A 16,978-nucleotide genomic window follows, 5' to 3' on the forward strand; every position below is an offset into this window, starting at 1 on the left:
CGGCATCATGAATTTGCTCTTGCAAGGTGATTTCTCAAGAACGTTTCTCTCATTAACTTCCTTCTGTAGAACACAAGTCCATCCTTCTCATCTTCTCATTCTTGCTACTGAGAAATAAATCCATGTCCTGATATTGTATAAATATCAACCTGTATTTATGGTGGGGCCTTTAGGAGACTCTGAAGATTGTGAGAGGCTTCGTAGCTGGGGCTCTGGTGAGTTTTAGTGCTTGTTTCATGTGGCTGGTTGGCTGCCATCGCTTGACTCTGGCTGCCTTTGATTAGGGGTTCAAAGCTCATCTGAGAGCGAGGCTCTCTCGAGGAGTTCTGGCACGTTTTCTGAACCATGGCCCTGACTGCACTCCTCCTTTTCTCAAACATTCTCTCTTTCTCTCTCTCTCGCTCTCTCTTAGCCCTCCTACACCTTGCCTTTGTGTGTCCTCTCACCTTCACACCTGCTGGACATGTGGAGCTGGAGAAAAAAAAAGGATATGTTTCTTCACACCCCCATGCACACATACTGACAAAACTGTGTAGCTGAGTCTTTCTATAGACTTTATGACTAGACCTACAGATGGAGCACAGCCCCAAATCAATAGTGATCCTTAGATATTCTGGCACCATGTAATTGTGTAAAAGATGCCTTTTATTGGAGTGTGAATTTGTGTGTGTGTGTGTCCTCCAAACTCCAGGCTGCTTGCTTGATCACCACAGAGTTTGAATCCTGTAGCTCAGAGCTTGACCTTGACCCTAATAGTAAGCAGAAATCAGTGAAAGTCACTGCGACAGGCTTGATGCTAATTTTAACATTTATAGTCTGTTTTATTCATTTTTAATGCATTAATTAATGTGAAATGAAGGAGTCAAATATAAAACATTACTATTTTTTACTGTAATATTTTGTCATGCCATATATCAAACATGGGAATCAAATGAAAATGTACAGTAGTTATTTATTAAACGTTGATATCATCCAGGGCGGCACAGGTAGTGTCACAGTCACAGAGCTCTAGGGACCTGGAGGTTGTGGATTCAAGTTCCGCACCAGGTGACTGTCTGTGAGGAGTGTGGTGTGTTCTCCCTGTGTCTGCATGGGTTTCCTCCGGGTGACTGTCTGTGAGGAGTGTGGTGTGTTCTCCCTGTGTCTGCGTGGGTTTCCTCCGGGTGACTGTCTGTGAGGAGTGTGGTGTGTTCTCCCTGTGTCTGCGTGGGTTTCCTCCGGGTGACTGTCTGTGAGGAGTGTGGTGTGTTCTCCCTGTGTCTGCGTGGGTTTCCTCCGGGTGACTGTCTCTGAGGAGTGTGGTGTGTTCTCCCTGTGTCTCTGTGGGTTTCCTCCGGGTGCTCTGTTTTCCTCCCACGGTCCAAAACACACGTTGGTATGTAGATTGGCGACTCAGTGTCCATAGGTGTGAGTGTGTTGCCCTGCAAAGGTCTGGTGCCCCCTCCAGGGTGTTTTCCCACCTTACACTCTGTGATTCCGGGTAGGCGCCGGACCCAGAGCGACCCAGAACTGGATAAGCGATTACAGACAATGAATGAATGAATTCATATCATCCAGCATAAAACCTGTGCAAGATAAATATGTGAATTGAAATGATCCTCTGTAGTGACCCCTAGTGAGAGAATCTGAAAGTACGGAAGAAGAGTCATTCATTCATTTATTCATTCATACTTTGTCTGTAACATCTTGTCCAGTTCAGGGTCATGGTGGGTCCAAAGCCTATTCACAAGGTGGGAACACACCCAGGAGGTGGCAACAGATCTTTGCAATGCGACACACACTCATACATTCAAGGAAGAAGATGCAAATGTTAATTTCATATCTTTTCTCTTTTCCCACTTAGGGTTTTTGACAGCTGTACACCCTCATCCACATCCTTTGAGGCAAACGATTGTATGTTCTATCACAAAGAACTTACACAAAGAATCAGTAAAATGACTTCAGTGATCATGTATGGATGATAATATATGAATATATGTGAATGAAGGCTAATCTCTCATTGTGTTTATTACTAATGCTTTAAAACATGTATATTTGAATAGCAGAAGTGTTAAAAATGCCCATCCCTAAGAAGATCTGAGACGTTCATACAGGCTATGAGGAACTGGAACATTTAGGATCACTTGGAAACCATTTGTAATACAATAGTGTTCCAGTCCTACCTGTGGAGGTCAGTCTGCGGGTTGAGGGAGGGTTGGACTGGGTCTGGACTCCAGGGTGCCATACAACAGCATACGGGAAGCATATCGCCGACTCTCAGTGGGTGGGGAAGCTTAAGGAAAGGGGGAGGTGATTCCAGTAAGGAAAGAGACAGAGTTCTGGTAAGGACACGATAGCATCGTTCAGGCCACACAGAGAGGATTGGTGGAACATCAGACGAAGGCATTAAATTACTCACTTACCCAGGACATTGCTCATTTCCACTGGCCTCTATCACTCCAAGATAAATGGGATGCTACAGACAGACGGATACTCGATCTGAACACAGCAGATCGTCTATGCTGTGATTTGACCAGAGCTGTCCATATGGACAAAATAGAAGCAGCAATTATACCACCACAAACTGCCATCATGATATGATCTGGTTACTAAAATATTAAATGATATAAAGAAATTGGGTCTACTAACAAATACCCTAAAATGTGGTAGGACAAGAAAACAATCCCCAACAAGCTTTCATGTTTAAGACAAAGGAGAAACAAAGCTCAGCTTTCACTTGCAGACCCACAGGTGTTTCTGCCCATTCACTGTGAAATCGTACAGAGAGGCTACTGGTGTCCTCAGAACAAGGGGCTGGCTGCCCCTCAACCCAGACCTCAACATCACAAATGTTCTTGTAATTATTTGGATTGTAAAAAGCGGAAAAGGCAACCAACTTCAAAGCCTGAACTTTTAAAGTGTGCAAAAATATTCCCACATGATTCTGGAAAACTGATTGTAAGGGAACTACGGTACAAATTGAAAGCAATGGCAAAGGCCAAGGGTGGACACAGAGTAAATACTAAAATTGTGGTGTTACTTGGATGCTGAAAAGTGAACCACTTGTATTTAATGTCTGTTTTTGGCTGGAAATGAAGGGTAGTCTGTTTTCCATATGTAGTGCTTGGATATTACTGTTTTGTTTAATGATGTTGCTTTGTCCTACAATTCTTAGTGCTTGCACACTCATTGGAATAACTGATACTAAACAAACTTTAAGATTTTACCTTTACTATCTCAATACTCAAATAACAGCACCCCACCCTTGTCCTAATCAATGTCGCTATTGGGAATGCACATAACTTACAGGTGATGTATGAAGCAGGACTGTTGTTTGGCAGCTAGTGACTGTATTAGTCGCGAAGGCCCTGTGCTGGATGCGGTTCTGGTAGCAGGGCCAGGTGGCACTGCTTCTGCCCATTGCTCTCCCTGGCGGCTAGAGGTGACACTCCATCAGGGAAATTGATTGGGCTCGTTGCATGGCTAATTTATTGATGATCTGCCTGGTGGGCATAATGAGTGTACCGACCACTGATTGATGTCCAAGCAACCGGGCAGAGGCTCCAGGATTACTGCAAAGCTCTTGCATAGGCCTGGACAAGCAACTGGTTAAATGTGAAACCTAATTTGGATGAATACATCAACTCAGGTGTGCATATTTCAAGGCACTCTGCTTGGACAAACCAGCTTCCAGCACCATCACAAAAACTACTGTGTAATGAAATAAAATCTAAACAACCTGAGACTCAGACAGACAAAGCACAGGAGGTGGTCTGGATACAGAAAGGTGTTTTAATCTTTAAGCATCATATGTGACAACAGATATCATGATGGGCATACAATAGAAGGTGTTATGCTATAATATGATGAGAGACAACAGCTTACACACACAGTTTTGAGAGCGTCTGTCCAGTTTGCATGTGGTGTTGATTTACTATGTGAAAATAAGTTAACAACTTGTCAGTTAAGAACCCATTCAATTTTGATGTTGTGTTGTACTTGGCTGTTTTTAATAAAATCAACAAAACACTTCTGAAATCTGGGGGTGTTCTAGCCCCCTTGAGTTTAATGAATGAAGTGGAGTGATTACAATTCAAACTCGCAGGCAGCTACGATCTATATTCAAGACCAGTTCACGCGTAACCTGTGTATGGAGCTTAGATCCTGGCATCCAGAACAGTCCAAGGTAAATATGGTTATAGTTCCCTTACATCTGACCATGAATATGTTTGAAGGTAGCCAAAGGATGACTTACATAAATAGCAAGAATTTCACTGCGTAGTCATATATTGGTCAAGAAAAATGAGGGCTATTTACCACACAAGTTTTCCCTATGATACAAACACTGCACCTCAAACTGTTCTCATATACAGCAACTCCTACAAACACCGCCAAACAAATTCAAGAATGCTGTATTGAAAGTCAGGATGAATTAAACCTTGTCTTTTATTTTCTCCACAGTCTCGAGATCTAAATCTTTTTCTGAGTCTTTTGTGGAAGTTCTGAAGCCCCATGGCCTCAAAGTCATCCTTTAAAGTTGCAATAACTAAAGGAATGGGCCAATGTCACACTACGAACTTCAGGACTTGTTTTACAGAAACTACAGCATTACAGGGAGCACTGACATTGCACTGAAAGTGAAGGGTGATTCTGCTTTTACAATGTCGATAATACATACATTGCCAATCGAAAGTTTGGGCACACCCGCTTGTATATTTACTATTTTCCTGAAGACATTCATTTTGAGCTTAGGTGGAGAACTAATGAGGGCCTTAGTCCAGCATACTGCACTGATTTTTTTTATTTGCTCTGACACTGCAACTTAAACTGCTAGTTAACTGCTGAGTTGACGCAGGTGTGTTGTGAGCAGGAACATTACCCAGCTGTGCAGGAATCGTATCCTCTGGGACCAGAGTTCCCCGTCCTTGATCTAAATTTTAAGCCAGGCATTACATGATGAAGCTTTCATGCAACTGACTGCATGTTGTAAGTTGAATTCATCATATTTCCAATGCAACTTCACAGTTACATCATTTAATCTATTAAAGGAACACAAGGCGAGATTTGGGTTTCTCAATGATTTTGAAGCGGGCGGCATGGTGGTGCAGCAGGTAGTGTCGCAGTCACACAGCTCCAGGAACCTGGAGGTTGTGGGTTCGATTCCCGCTCCGGGTGACTGTCTGTGAGGAGTGTGACTGTGACTGTGTCTTCCTCCCACAGTCCAAAAACACATGTTGGTAGGTGGATTGGCGACTCCAAAATGTGAGTGTGTGAGTGAATGTGTGTGTGTTGCCCTGTGAAGGACTGGCGCCCCCTCCAGGGTGTATTCCCGCCTTGCGCCCAATGATTCCAGGTAGGCTCTGGACCCACCGCGACCCTGACTTGGATAAGCTGTTACAGATAATGAATGAATGATTGAATGATTTTGAAGCTGTAATTATAAGTGGAAATACTGCATAGCAGTCTTTTAACAAACAATTTTGCATGTAACATGTTCCATTCCTCCTGTACTATTTTGTATTTTGTTAAAGTTTACATTATTTCATTATTCATGTGCTGTGTTCATCTATGAAGTGTCCTTTACAAATTTTCAGCATTATTGGTAGTCTCTGGTTTGCCAGTGGTGTCTTCATGCCTTTTGGTACCTACTGAAGTTTATGATGAAGTTAAGGGAAAGCCCGGTAGTGCAATAGGTGTGCCACACAGCTCCAGGGTCTTGGGGTCCTAGGTTCAAACCCTGCCTTGGATCAGTCTGTGGATGTCTGTGTGGCATAGGGTGAATTCTCCGGGTTCTCTAGGTTTGTCTCACAATCCATAATCACATGAAGTGGATTGGCTGTCTGAAATTGTGTGTGGATGACTGGATGAGTGTGTGTTGTCCCGTCCAGGGTGTGTTTCCTGCCTTACACTGTCACCTCTCTGTGCGTTGAGTGCTGGTGCAGATTTGCTGCTGTCGCATCATCCAGATTGATTTTTCTGGGGCAAATATTAATATCAAAATGGACACCTATGTATGAAACTATAAGACTATAACGAAGCCACATTTTAATAAGTAGATTTCATAAGGGCTTGTTGGAAAATTTAGAGCATAGAAATGATATTTTCCTAACATCAATAGGACTGGAATATCTGCCCGCGTTAATGCTTTTCATCCAGTTAGCTGTGTTATAAGGAGGGCGGTTGGAGATGAAATACCTCTGTTTGGCAGAAGGTCAGTATTACTGATTGGAGTAGTTCCATACGTGTGATTGTGTAGTTTTAATGCCTTCTATTTAGAGAATGAATGAAATACATATTACATAATATGCTTGTTGGTGATTTCATTTAAGCTTCTTTCCCTGAATTCTTTAGGAAATTATACCTCCTTCAGTTTTTTTTCCTTTTCAGTAATTAATTGCTGTTAATTTAATGTTAAGGCATATTCCAGGAAGCAAGTTGAAATATTATATTTAAGCACTTTCAATGAAGTGTTTTCCATATTTATAAGGGTTTAAGTAGTCTGTAGCTGTAATTCTGACCTGCTTTTAATGCCCTCCATAATTTACTAATGCATTACCTCTGCAATGGAAATGAATGGCTGTAGTTCATGCTTATATATATATATATATATATATATATATATATATATATATAAGCATGAACTACAGCCATATATATATATATATATATATATATATATATATATATATATATATATATATATATATGTATGTGTGTGTGTGTGTGTGTGTGTGTTTTTTTGGCCATGATTACGGTGTATCAGCGCTCCTTGCTTACAAAGCCACTGGCATTAGTGATGAATGACCTGACGGGGTAGAAATCAGATATTCTCCATCTGCAGAATGTCCTAGAGCTGTGCATCTTTGATCTGATAGAGGCATGATGGAGCAGGTATTCATTACTTAAGCTTTAATGGATACATCAGCTAACTCCTCCTGTGTTCCTTACATGGATATTATGTGTGTAGGTAAAATGTAAATGTAAACAGGGAGAGGATGAGTGCAATCTGCGGTGTGTGTCCTTCAGTGTGGTGTTATGCGATCCTCATCTCTTTTTAAGTGAAATTGTTTTTTATAAGTGTACATAATCCCTATAAAACTAAAATTCATGCTGCAGACCCCTCTTCTCTTTATATTAAAGACCTTATGTTACGGGGTGGGGTGGGGTTCTCTGAGGTCACTGAGGTCACCCCACTGCACTACCGCATCAAAGGGAATTTGTAATCCATTATAAAGAATGAGAGTTCTCTGCCCAGTACATGTCAGGACTGTGTAGGGTATCTATGCTCACTCCATTAGTGGACACCTGATACTGGACCTTCCCATGGACCCAGACCCCATGTCTTGAGAAACACAGTGATCCGAGTGACCCTTTTACTAAAATGAGCTTGTGTAAAAGGAATAAAATGTTGCACAGAGGTTTTCCTTCCCTCTTTCTGTTATTGAATTTTAGAGATTGCATAGATGAAACTGGGTTTTTTGATGTCCAAATAGAATATATTTCCCAAACAGTAAATTCAGCTGCACCTACTGTGGACATAGTAGAGCATTAAACTTAACAGGATGTTTTGGAGCAGCTGGACTTGAACGCATGGACATCATATCCAGTGACAACCCCTGTACTGCAGTTTGGAGCCGTAGAACCACATTTTTCAGATTGATGAAGCTCTATTTAATACCTTTGCGATGAGTTAGCATGTTGCTTCCTGACTACACTTACACACTCATGACTGATCATATCTTGTCAGAGATTGTTCACCATCTAGTCTAAAGCTGTACTAGAAGTGTAGAGGCTGAGGAAATGCTGACTAAGCCAATTTATGGACTTTTAATGTATTTTCACTGCATTATTCCTTTTGTTCTATTCGCTTTGCTTATCAAGCTGGTTTCAGTATTCATCAGTGAGGGTGGACCCATGTTGTTATTATTGTTATTACCATTATTATTTATATGAGGTATGATCTAACACACCCCCTCCAGGGTGTGTTCATGCCTTGAGCCTGGTGATTCTTGGGTAGGCACCGGACCCACCGCGAGCCTGAAATGGATAAACGGTTACAGACAGTGAATGAATGAATGAATGATCTAGCATGCACATCACCCTTGGTGCCTTGTTTTTGAACAATAGGAGTATTTCAACCTACCTTTCTCATCCAAATATGACTATGGCCCCCCGCAATGAGTCGATTCTTGAGGCAGGGGTTTCTTGACCAAGCGGCTAAATTTGAGAAGTTGGGAAGGAGCATGTGTTGCCTTTTTTTTGTTTTACTGGTCCAATTGTCAGTTGGGCTTCCAAGTTACCATCGGTGAGTGTGAGCCAATATGTGGACCTAAATATATTCATGTGGGAAAAGGCTGATTCGCATTATTGAAGTTAGGCGTGATTGACTGACTGGCACATTACAATTGACATGAGGCATCCCTGATTTAAAGGAACACTAGGTAGTATTTTTACCTTAAAAATTCCAGCGCTGACCTGAAAGAGGGAGAACAGAGCCTTTCTCATTTCAACTCTGGGCTCAAGGAGGGGAGCAAACCACCCTCACAACCCCCCAACCCATGATTTTAGGACAGTGCTGTAAATGTGAATTACACCTTGCAACTGTAAGAGGGGGTATTTTTAGTGTGTTTTTTTAAACAGGAACTATATGCCTGTTTACATTAGTGTATGGAAAAAGATGTCTCCAGAGCTGTGGCATATGTCAGCATTTTACTAAGAGGAGAATGTGGGACTGGAAAGTGACAGACTTTGTCTGGTTCTTGCTCATATTGTCAGGTCTCTGGATTGTTCTCCCATTGCGTATGTACAGGTGTGTGTGTGTGTGTGTGTTTGTTTGTGAGCAGACCTGCATGGCAATGCAATGGGCTATTTTTATGGACATTTCTGATGTGATTTATACTCACCGTGTACTCGATTTTTAATGTTTGTTTGTGTGTGCATAAATTTGAATGCATAAAAAATGCATCTATTTGATTGCACTTGTGTTTGACATATGAAGTGTGCTGCACGGACATGTATTATTGATGTTAGTCCTTTTCAAACACAACGTGTTTGTGAGCGATAATAAATGTGTTTGAGTGCGAGTGAATGTGTTTAACATTCTGTGAGTGCACTTGACTCTCTCACTGTGTGTGTGTGTGTGTGTGTGTGTGTGTGTGTGTGTGTGTGTGTGTGTGTGTCTGTGTGTGTCTGTGTGTGTGTGTTTGTTCTTTAATACATTGAGGGTTCTTGTCACCCTCTCTTTTCCCTCTTCATGTCCTTTTTTAAGCTTCAGTGAGCTGACTTATCACTCACTGAGGTGTGTGTGAATTTCAGTAGATGAAACCAACTTCTAAAACACAGAACACACTGCCACCATATTCCATCCATGCAGGCTTTGTTCACTACTGTTCTTTTTACTTACACTAAAGTGTTTTTGTTTAATTTTTTTATTTCAATAAAAGACAAGACAGCTTTATTTATATAGTACATTAATAGACAGCTAGTGTCTAGTAATGATACATTTGGATAAAATAAAATGGTACCTTTTTAGAATAAGACTACACTTATAAAGGTTTAAAATATTTTTATTATTCATTCATTCATTCATTCATTATCTGTAACCCTTATCCAGTTCAGGGTTGCGGTGGGTCCAGAGCCTACCTGGAATCATCGGGCACAAGGCGGGAATACACCCTGGAGGGGGCGCCAGTCCTTCACAGGGCAACACAGACACACACACACACCTTCACTCACACCTACGGACACTTTTGAGTCGCCAATCCACCTACCAACGTGTGTTTTTGGACTGTGGGAGGAAACCGGAGCACCCGGAGGAAACCCACGCAGACACAGGGAGAACACACCACACTCCTCACAGACAGTCACCCGGAGGAAACCCACACAGACACAGGGAGAACACACAACACTCCTCACAGACAGTCACCCGGAGGAAACCCACGCAGACACAGGGAGAACACACCACACTCCTCACAGACAGTCACCCGGACGAAGCCCACGCAGACACAGGGAGAACACACCACACTCCTCACAGACAGTCACCCGGAGGAAACCCACACAGACACAGGGAGAACACACAACACTCCTCACAGACAGTCACCCGGAGGAAACCCACACAGACACAGGGAGAACACACCACACTCCTCACAGACAGTCACCCGGAGGAAGCCCACACAGACACAGTGAGAACACACAACACTCCTCACAGACAGTCACCCGGAGTAAACCCACACAGACACAGGGAGAACACACAACACTCCTCACAGACAGTCACCCGGAGCGGGAATCAAACCCACAACCTCCAGGTCCCTGGAGCTGTGTGACTGCGACACCTACCTGCTGCGCCACCGTGCCGCCCAATCTTTTTATTAAAAGTTATTAATTATGTAACACATGGATACACTGTTAAACCTCAGATCTTGCTGGATACTGATCATACTTTGTCTTCTTCATCAATCGTCATGAAGCCTGTTGGCTTCATCACATATGTGTTGAGTTTAACCATTTAATGAATTAACAATCCCTGCTTTACAAAAGTTTATTACTTAAATTGAAGGTGTTTACAACCTAATGAATAATCATGTAATAAACGGGTTTTTAAAACCATTTATAAACCTTTATAAATCCTATAAAGCAATTTATAAAGCAATAAGAATGTTTAAAAGCATTAAAACTAAGAGAGAAGTAAAAACTAAGTTTGATAAAAGCAAACACATGGCCAGTTATTTGCAGTAATATAAATGAGGCAATTGGGTAAATGAAAGGCATCAGGGACACAAACAAAAGCACACTTGGAGAAAAATATTGAATGCTATTTCTTTTACATCGACTGACAGAAGCCCATCAAATGCCCCGTCATCAGGGGTGTAGCCAGAAGCTGACCTGTAAGTGGGCTTTGCAGAAGGGGGTAGGCACAGATTTTCTGTTAACGGAGAGGAAGCAGGACTTTATGCAGTCAGCAGGAAACAGCCAGGAAGGAGACTATGTCCATGTGCGTGTGATAGAAAGAGGCCAATTTTGCTTTGCAGGACATCTGGCCTCACAGAGCTCTGCAGCCAATATTCAGTGATAGGGTCAGTGCTTTCAGATGTGAGCAGCAGGAATTCTAGCACTCATTTTAAAATAGAAGAAAAAATGTGATATTATTTCTTAAGCATTGTCAGCATTGACTCTGGGTATCCTGCTTAAAGATGAGCCTCTGTTTATGAGTATTTCTTGGCCAACTTAAGCCTTGGTACTCCCCTTTGACTTTGCCTGCAGCTAAATGATTTCTATCTTCACAGTGTGACTGAAGGTGGTATATTCCTGCATGTGTGTGTGTGTGTGTGTGTAGCAGCAGCTCAGGCCTCTGAGAGCCAGGCTCTCTGGGAGAGATGGATGGTGTGCTTAATGTGTGTGGCTGCAGACAGTCTGCTTAGCAGCATGCTGATGTCACAGCGCTCCAGAAGTGTGGCCTAATTAAAGCCTCCGCTCCTCTGGATCACCTTCAGCCTCACTGGCCAGCGCACTAATCAGCCACACTGCATTTCTCATCGCATGCCTCCATGAAAAGAGGAATTCTGTGTTTCTAGTACTTAATCACTCTCTGTTTCTTCCTCACTTCCCCACACCTGTTGGTTTATTTATAAATTCACTCACTCACACACTAACAATCAATCACTCACTAACTAACTTAGTCACATGTTCATTTATTTACTCGCTCACAAACCCACTGAGTCACTTTCTCATTGCTTGGTTCAGTTCAGGTTCATTTAGTTCAGTGGTGTTTGCCAGCTGCTTTTACATATAGTTTAGACAAAGTATAATAACAAAGCCATATAAAAATATTTTTACATTCACCCGTAGTAGGGCGGCACGGTGGCGCAGCAGGTAGGATTCCCGCTCCAGGTGACTGTCTGTGAGGAGTGTGGTGTGTTCTCCCTGTGTCTGTGTGGGTTTCCTCCGGGTGACTGTCTGTGAGGAGTGTGAGTGTGTTCTCCCTGTGTCTGTGTGGATTTTCTCCCGGTGACTGTCTGTGAGGAGTTGGTGTGTTCTCCCTGTGTCTGTGTGGATTTCCTCCGGGTGACTGTCTGTGAGGAGTGTGGTGTGTTCTCCCTGTGTCTGCGTGGGTTTCCTCCGGTGTCCTCCCACAGTCCAAAAACACACATTGGTAGGTGGATTGGCGACTCAAAAGTGTCCGTACGTGTGAGTGTGTGAGTGAATGTGTATCTGTGTGTGTGTTGCCCTGTGAAGGACTGGCGCCCCCTCCAGGGTGTATTCCCGCCTTGCGCCCAGTGATTCCAGGTAGGCTCTGGACCCACCGCGACCCTGAACTGGATAAGCGCTTACAGATAATGAATGAATGAATGAATGTTGCGTAGTATTAAAAAAGACAATTCTCGTTTTAATCATCATAAAAATAACATTAATATAAGGTTTAACCTAACAATGGCAAGGAATCAATCAAGGAAAAAAGTGCTGGAGATAATATTGGGCAGCACCATGGCTTAGTGGTTTGCACGTTTGCCTCTCGGCGCTGGGATCTTGGGTTTAAGTCTCATCTGGGGGGGTGTTTCCATGTTCTCTCCGTGTCTGCGTGGGTTTACTCCGGGGTCTCTGGTTTTCTCCCACAGTCCAAAAACAAGGAGGTTAGGTGAATTGGCTTCTCTCATAACTGTCCTGATGTGTATGTGAATGAACGTCTGTATGTGTGCCCAGATATGGATTGGAACTGTGTCCTGGGTGAAATCCTAGGGCCCGATGAAGTCCTCCAGGTGGACGGTCGTTCCTGGTTGAGAATACGCTGTGCACGTTTGGCTGCCGCTTCTCGCCAGTGTGTGTGTGGATTGAATGTTGAGTGGGTTTCTAGAAAGGCACTATATAAGTGTAATGTTAAAAAAAAAAAAAAATCCAAAAGTATGTGTGAGTTTTGTTTTGGTGATCTATAATTAAATTTGTATTAGGTGATTTAATACTACACCACAGTTACCATAAAATGACAAATGAGCAGAATAATAATATCAGGTTTTCTTTACTAAAGCTTCAATTTATTTACTTTTTCAAGGAGATTTACTTTTAGTAATATTTCTCCACACTTCCAGCGTTCATTCTTAGAAATTGGTGCTATTTTCTGCTTCTTCTGAAAGCTTTAAGTGCTGCAAATTAATTTGCTGATTTCGTTCATATCTAGATGCTCATGGCTAACAGTCTCTTTGAGGAGCCAGGATTTTTATACTTGGGTGTGGTCTCTGAGCCTGCTTCAGATCACACACATCTCTCTCCTTCAGTCACTTGCTTACTCACTCCTCAGTAACTAAGTAACTGTTTGACTGAGTCTCCTCTTCTTCTCGATCCCCCTCCTCCTTATTCCCTCTCTCCGTGTTCCTAAATCTCCTCGGCCGCTCCTCTGGGCTCCCTCTGGCAGCTTGTGTGGATTTGGGAAGCAGTCCCTCTTTGCCTCCACGCTGATAAGACTTCACTGAGAGCTTTCAAATGCATCTGATTATTTCTCAGCTCCGGCTTACGCTTTGTGCGCTTTTCTTCTCTCGGCATCTCTGAGGCTCTGCGCCTCAAACAGCCTCCGGTCCAGATGAATGCACCCCTTTTAAGTCTTTTAAGACCCTTGAAAAGCGGCCTTTTGTTGTTGTAAAAGGTCACTGTGAAAACTGTGCTTTCCATCTGATGTGGGAAGCCTTACGTTCTTTATTTTCCAGTCTGTCATCAGTCACAGGATTACAGAGACGTATGTAGCTGAGTGAGAGTTTGTGTGTATCCGAGGCATTTATTAAATGCATTATATCGACATGAAAACTCGCTTAAACCTTGAGGAGGACAAGATGTGAGCTTGTCTTGAACCTTCATTTAAATAAAATAGAATAACACGAATACGTACAATACCAGTTAAAAGTTTGGGAACATCAACTCTAGATCCACGTTGTATTATAAAAATACAATTGAAATCTACAATGAAACTACTTTTAAATATATCTCTAATAAATATGTCTCAAATATACTGATGGTATTATGGTATTTTATTATTATTATTTTTTTTTTTTATGAATGGGTTAGTGGGATTATTCAGCCAACTAAATGGGACACTGCATCATGGTGACTATGGTAGTGTTTATTTTTGTCATTTTTTTTAAACAGTAGCCAATCTCCCTTTCCTTCTTTGTAATGAATTAAAATTGATTATTAAAAAAAAAACTAAATTAAAATGGAGTCTTTTAATTCTCTCCTTTTTAATTTTCTACTGTTGAGATAAAGTAGCGTGTTAGGTTTTTATGTGTTTAAGTGTTTATGTAAAGAATGTCCATAAATCGCAGGTAGTTGAAGAAAAAAATAACTCTTAAAATATAATAATACCTTATCTTGGATATTGCTGTTGAATTCGCTATTGATTCTCTGCCTTCCTTCTCTTTCTACCTTTCTCTCTCAGAGGCCTTCGACATGGTCATGCGTCTGGGTCGTAACTCCACCCTCGTCATGCTGAGGGAGGAGTTTCCAGCCTTGGGGGGTGGAGCCCATGGTGCTGTCATTCAACTCTTCCTGGACATGTCACTCTACATCCTGGGCTTGGATGCAAATGTGGATGACATGGTAACATCCTTCTTTTCTCGTCTTTTCCCCCTTGCCTACCGCCGTCTTCTTGGTAATGGAGGGGCATCGGGTGCCTCGGAGGAGTGCCTGCGGGGGGCTTGGCGTGAGACCTCGGCGTTCAGCTACTATCCAAAGCTGATGATGACCCGTCTCTCCAGATCTCTGCCGGCCACTCGTGTGTTCCTCCAGGCTCTGAATCTGGGCATTGAGGTAGTGAACACCACGCAGCACATGAAGGCCGGACGGGACTGTGGACGAGCACTTCTGAGGCTCTGGTACTGCCCTCACTGCCAGGGGCTGCTGGAGGCGAGGCCGTGCAGTGCCTTGTGCCTCAGCACAATGGGGGGATGTCTTGGGGGTGCGGCAGAAGTTCAGCCCCACTGGAGGAGCTACGTGGATGGCCTGGGGACCTTGGACAGTGTTATGAGAGGAGAAATGGACATGGAGGCAGTGGTCCTCAGACTACACGTGATCATCAAACTGGCTCTCAAACACGCTCTAGGAGTCAAAAGTAAAGTCAATACCCAGGTGGGTCACACATACAAAAATAAAAAACATTATAAAACCCATAGGAAAATCTCTACAGACTTCAAGAAAACAAAAATATTCTGAGTCATCCCCCTCAAACATAGTTTAATCATTTATCATGGTTGTTTTCCACATGGTTGCCTGAATCAATAAGCACAGACCTAGTTGGCACTATGCGTTCTCTTGGCTTCTTCTGCTAAATATAAATTCTGGCAGAATATAGTATGATGGGTTTATATATATATTTATATTATATTAATAATAAATAATTACTTTTTGCTTACTGTGTTAAATGTAGAGGCTTGGATATTAGGAAAGTCATGCTAATATAAAGTATTACACACCATCAGACTCATCTACTTCAAACTTACTTTCTCACTTTTCTCTGACTTCTTGTGCATGAGCATGGAGGATGTGAACGAACAGTGCTTCCTCCTCCCTCAAATGCAAAAACAGAACTGCCTTGAGCAAGCCACCTAACCTCCAGCTGCTCCTCCACTTTGGGTGTATATCTGCTGACTGCCTTTAATCACTTGTGTGTGTGTTGTTATACTTTCATGTTATCTTCATTAAATCTTGCATGTTTGTTGTTTTTTTTATGCTGTGGAATTCGATTTAGTTTAGTTCCTGTAGAGTTTCTTCTGGGGAATAGCTTTTTTACAGGAACATAATATTACAGAATTTTTATAGAATTTGAATTCTATATTCAGTTTAAAATTAATATCCAATTCCAGAGGTCATAGCATAAACAATGTCCTGCAATTTAAGAAATAAATTCTGCTGCAAATGTAGAACTTGAATTGTAATTTACATTAACATTATATAGTTTTTTACAACACATGAATTTAAAGAATCTGAGCACCCAGCTCTTCCTGATGAGCTCTGGAGTGCAACTTCTCCCCCTTCTTGGCACTGACCCTTTCAGTGGGGCACAAGGAGTTTTAACAGCAATAACATACTCCAGTTTTTTGTGTGTGTGCGTGAGGGCAAATGCTCATGAAATATTGAAAATGTGCTGCCGCAAACTTGTACTGCATCCTGCTTCTACTAGGTTGGACCGCTCTGCACTTTTTACTTTCACACCCAGCTTCTTGTCACTGACACACACACACACACACACACACACACACACACACACACACACACACACACACACAAATGCTCATACTCACAGACCACATTATTCAACAAATCTTCACTTATCTTCTGCTCTGTGTCTGTAATGCTGCTGTGATTCTGCTGCTCCTGATACCTAGCTTATTTGTGTGTGTGAGTCTGTGCATGTGTGTGGTATATATGTGTTTATTGTGTGTGTGTGTGTGTGTGTGTGTGTGTGTGTATGTGCGTGTGTGGGCTGGGAGGTTATTTAGAAGCATGTTTGTGCCTTTTTGTATGTGTGCTATGATTTGTCAAGCTAAGAGCGGATTTGGATAAGAGGAAAATATTTGCGTGAGCTTCAGTGTGTTGGGCTCAGGGGACACACTCTCAGTTTCATGCTCTTATACACGCACAGACGTGCCACTGCAACCAGTTTATTTGCCTTTAATTCTGCTACATGTTGCACATTAAAGAAGGAGATGTCAGCCGCTTGCAGAAGCAGCATTTGATGCCAAGCTTCTGTTTGCGATTTCAAAGAATGTGGAAATAAACTCTAGGAGCCACATTAGTCCTTTAGACATTATGCTTGTTCATTTTCAAGTGCTTCCAACACCCCATACACTGAGTTGTCTTCTATAATTCACCTGACTCAGCTCTAAAATATCCTTGATCATCAGTGGATGAGCTGGACTGTGTTTACGTTTTTAATCCTATATATTTTTATAAAATTATGAGAATTTTTCCTCCTCATTTGCTAGCTCTCTGGTATGTTTGCACGGTGGCAAAATGTTTGTAC

At 42.2% G+C, this 16,978-nt stretch overlaps 1 protein-coding gene across 2 annotated transcripts in view; it reads left to right on the top strand.

The window, feature by feature from the left end:
- Positions 1-16,978, top strand: part of gpc3 (glypican 3) — a 163,344-nt gene that overhangs the window by 75,908 nt on the left and 70,458 nt on the right. For both annotated transcript variants that reach the window (XM_066649709.1, XM_066649710.1), the window contains exon 3: positions 14,396-15,084. In XM_066649709.1, the coding sequence (XP_066505806.1) occupies positions 14,396-15,084 (689 nt within the window). The remainder of the gene's footprint in view (positions 1-14,395; positions 15,085-16,978) is intronic.

Source organism: Hoplias malabaricus, chromosome 17, assembly GCF_029633855.1.
Source record: "Hoplias malabaricus isolate fHopMal1 chromosome 17, fHopMal1.hap1, whole genome shotgun sequence".
Classification (NCBI taxonomy): Eukaryota; Metazoa; Chordata; class Actinopteri; order Characiformes; family Erythrinidae; genus Hoplias; species Hoplias malabaricus.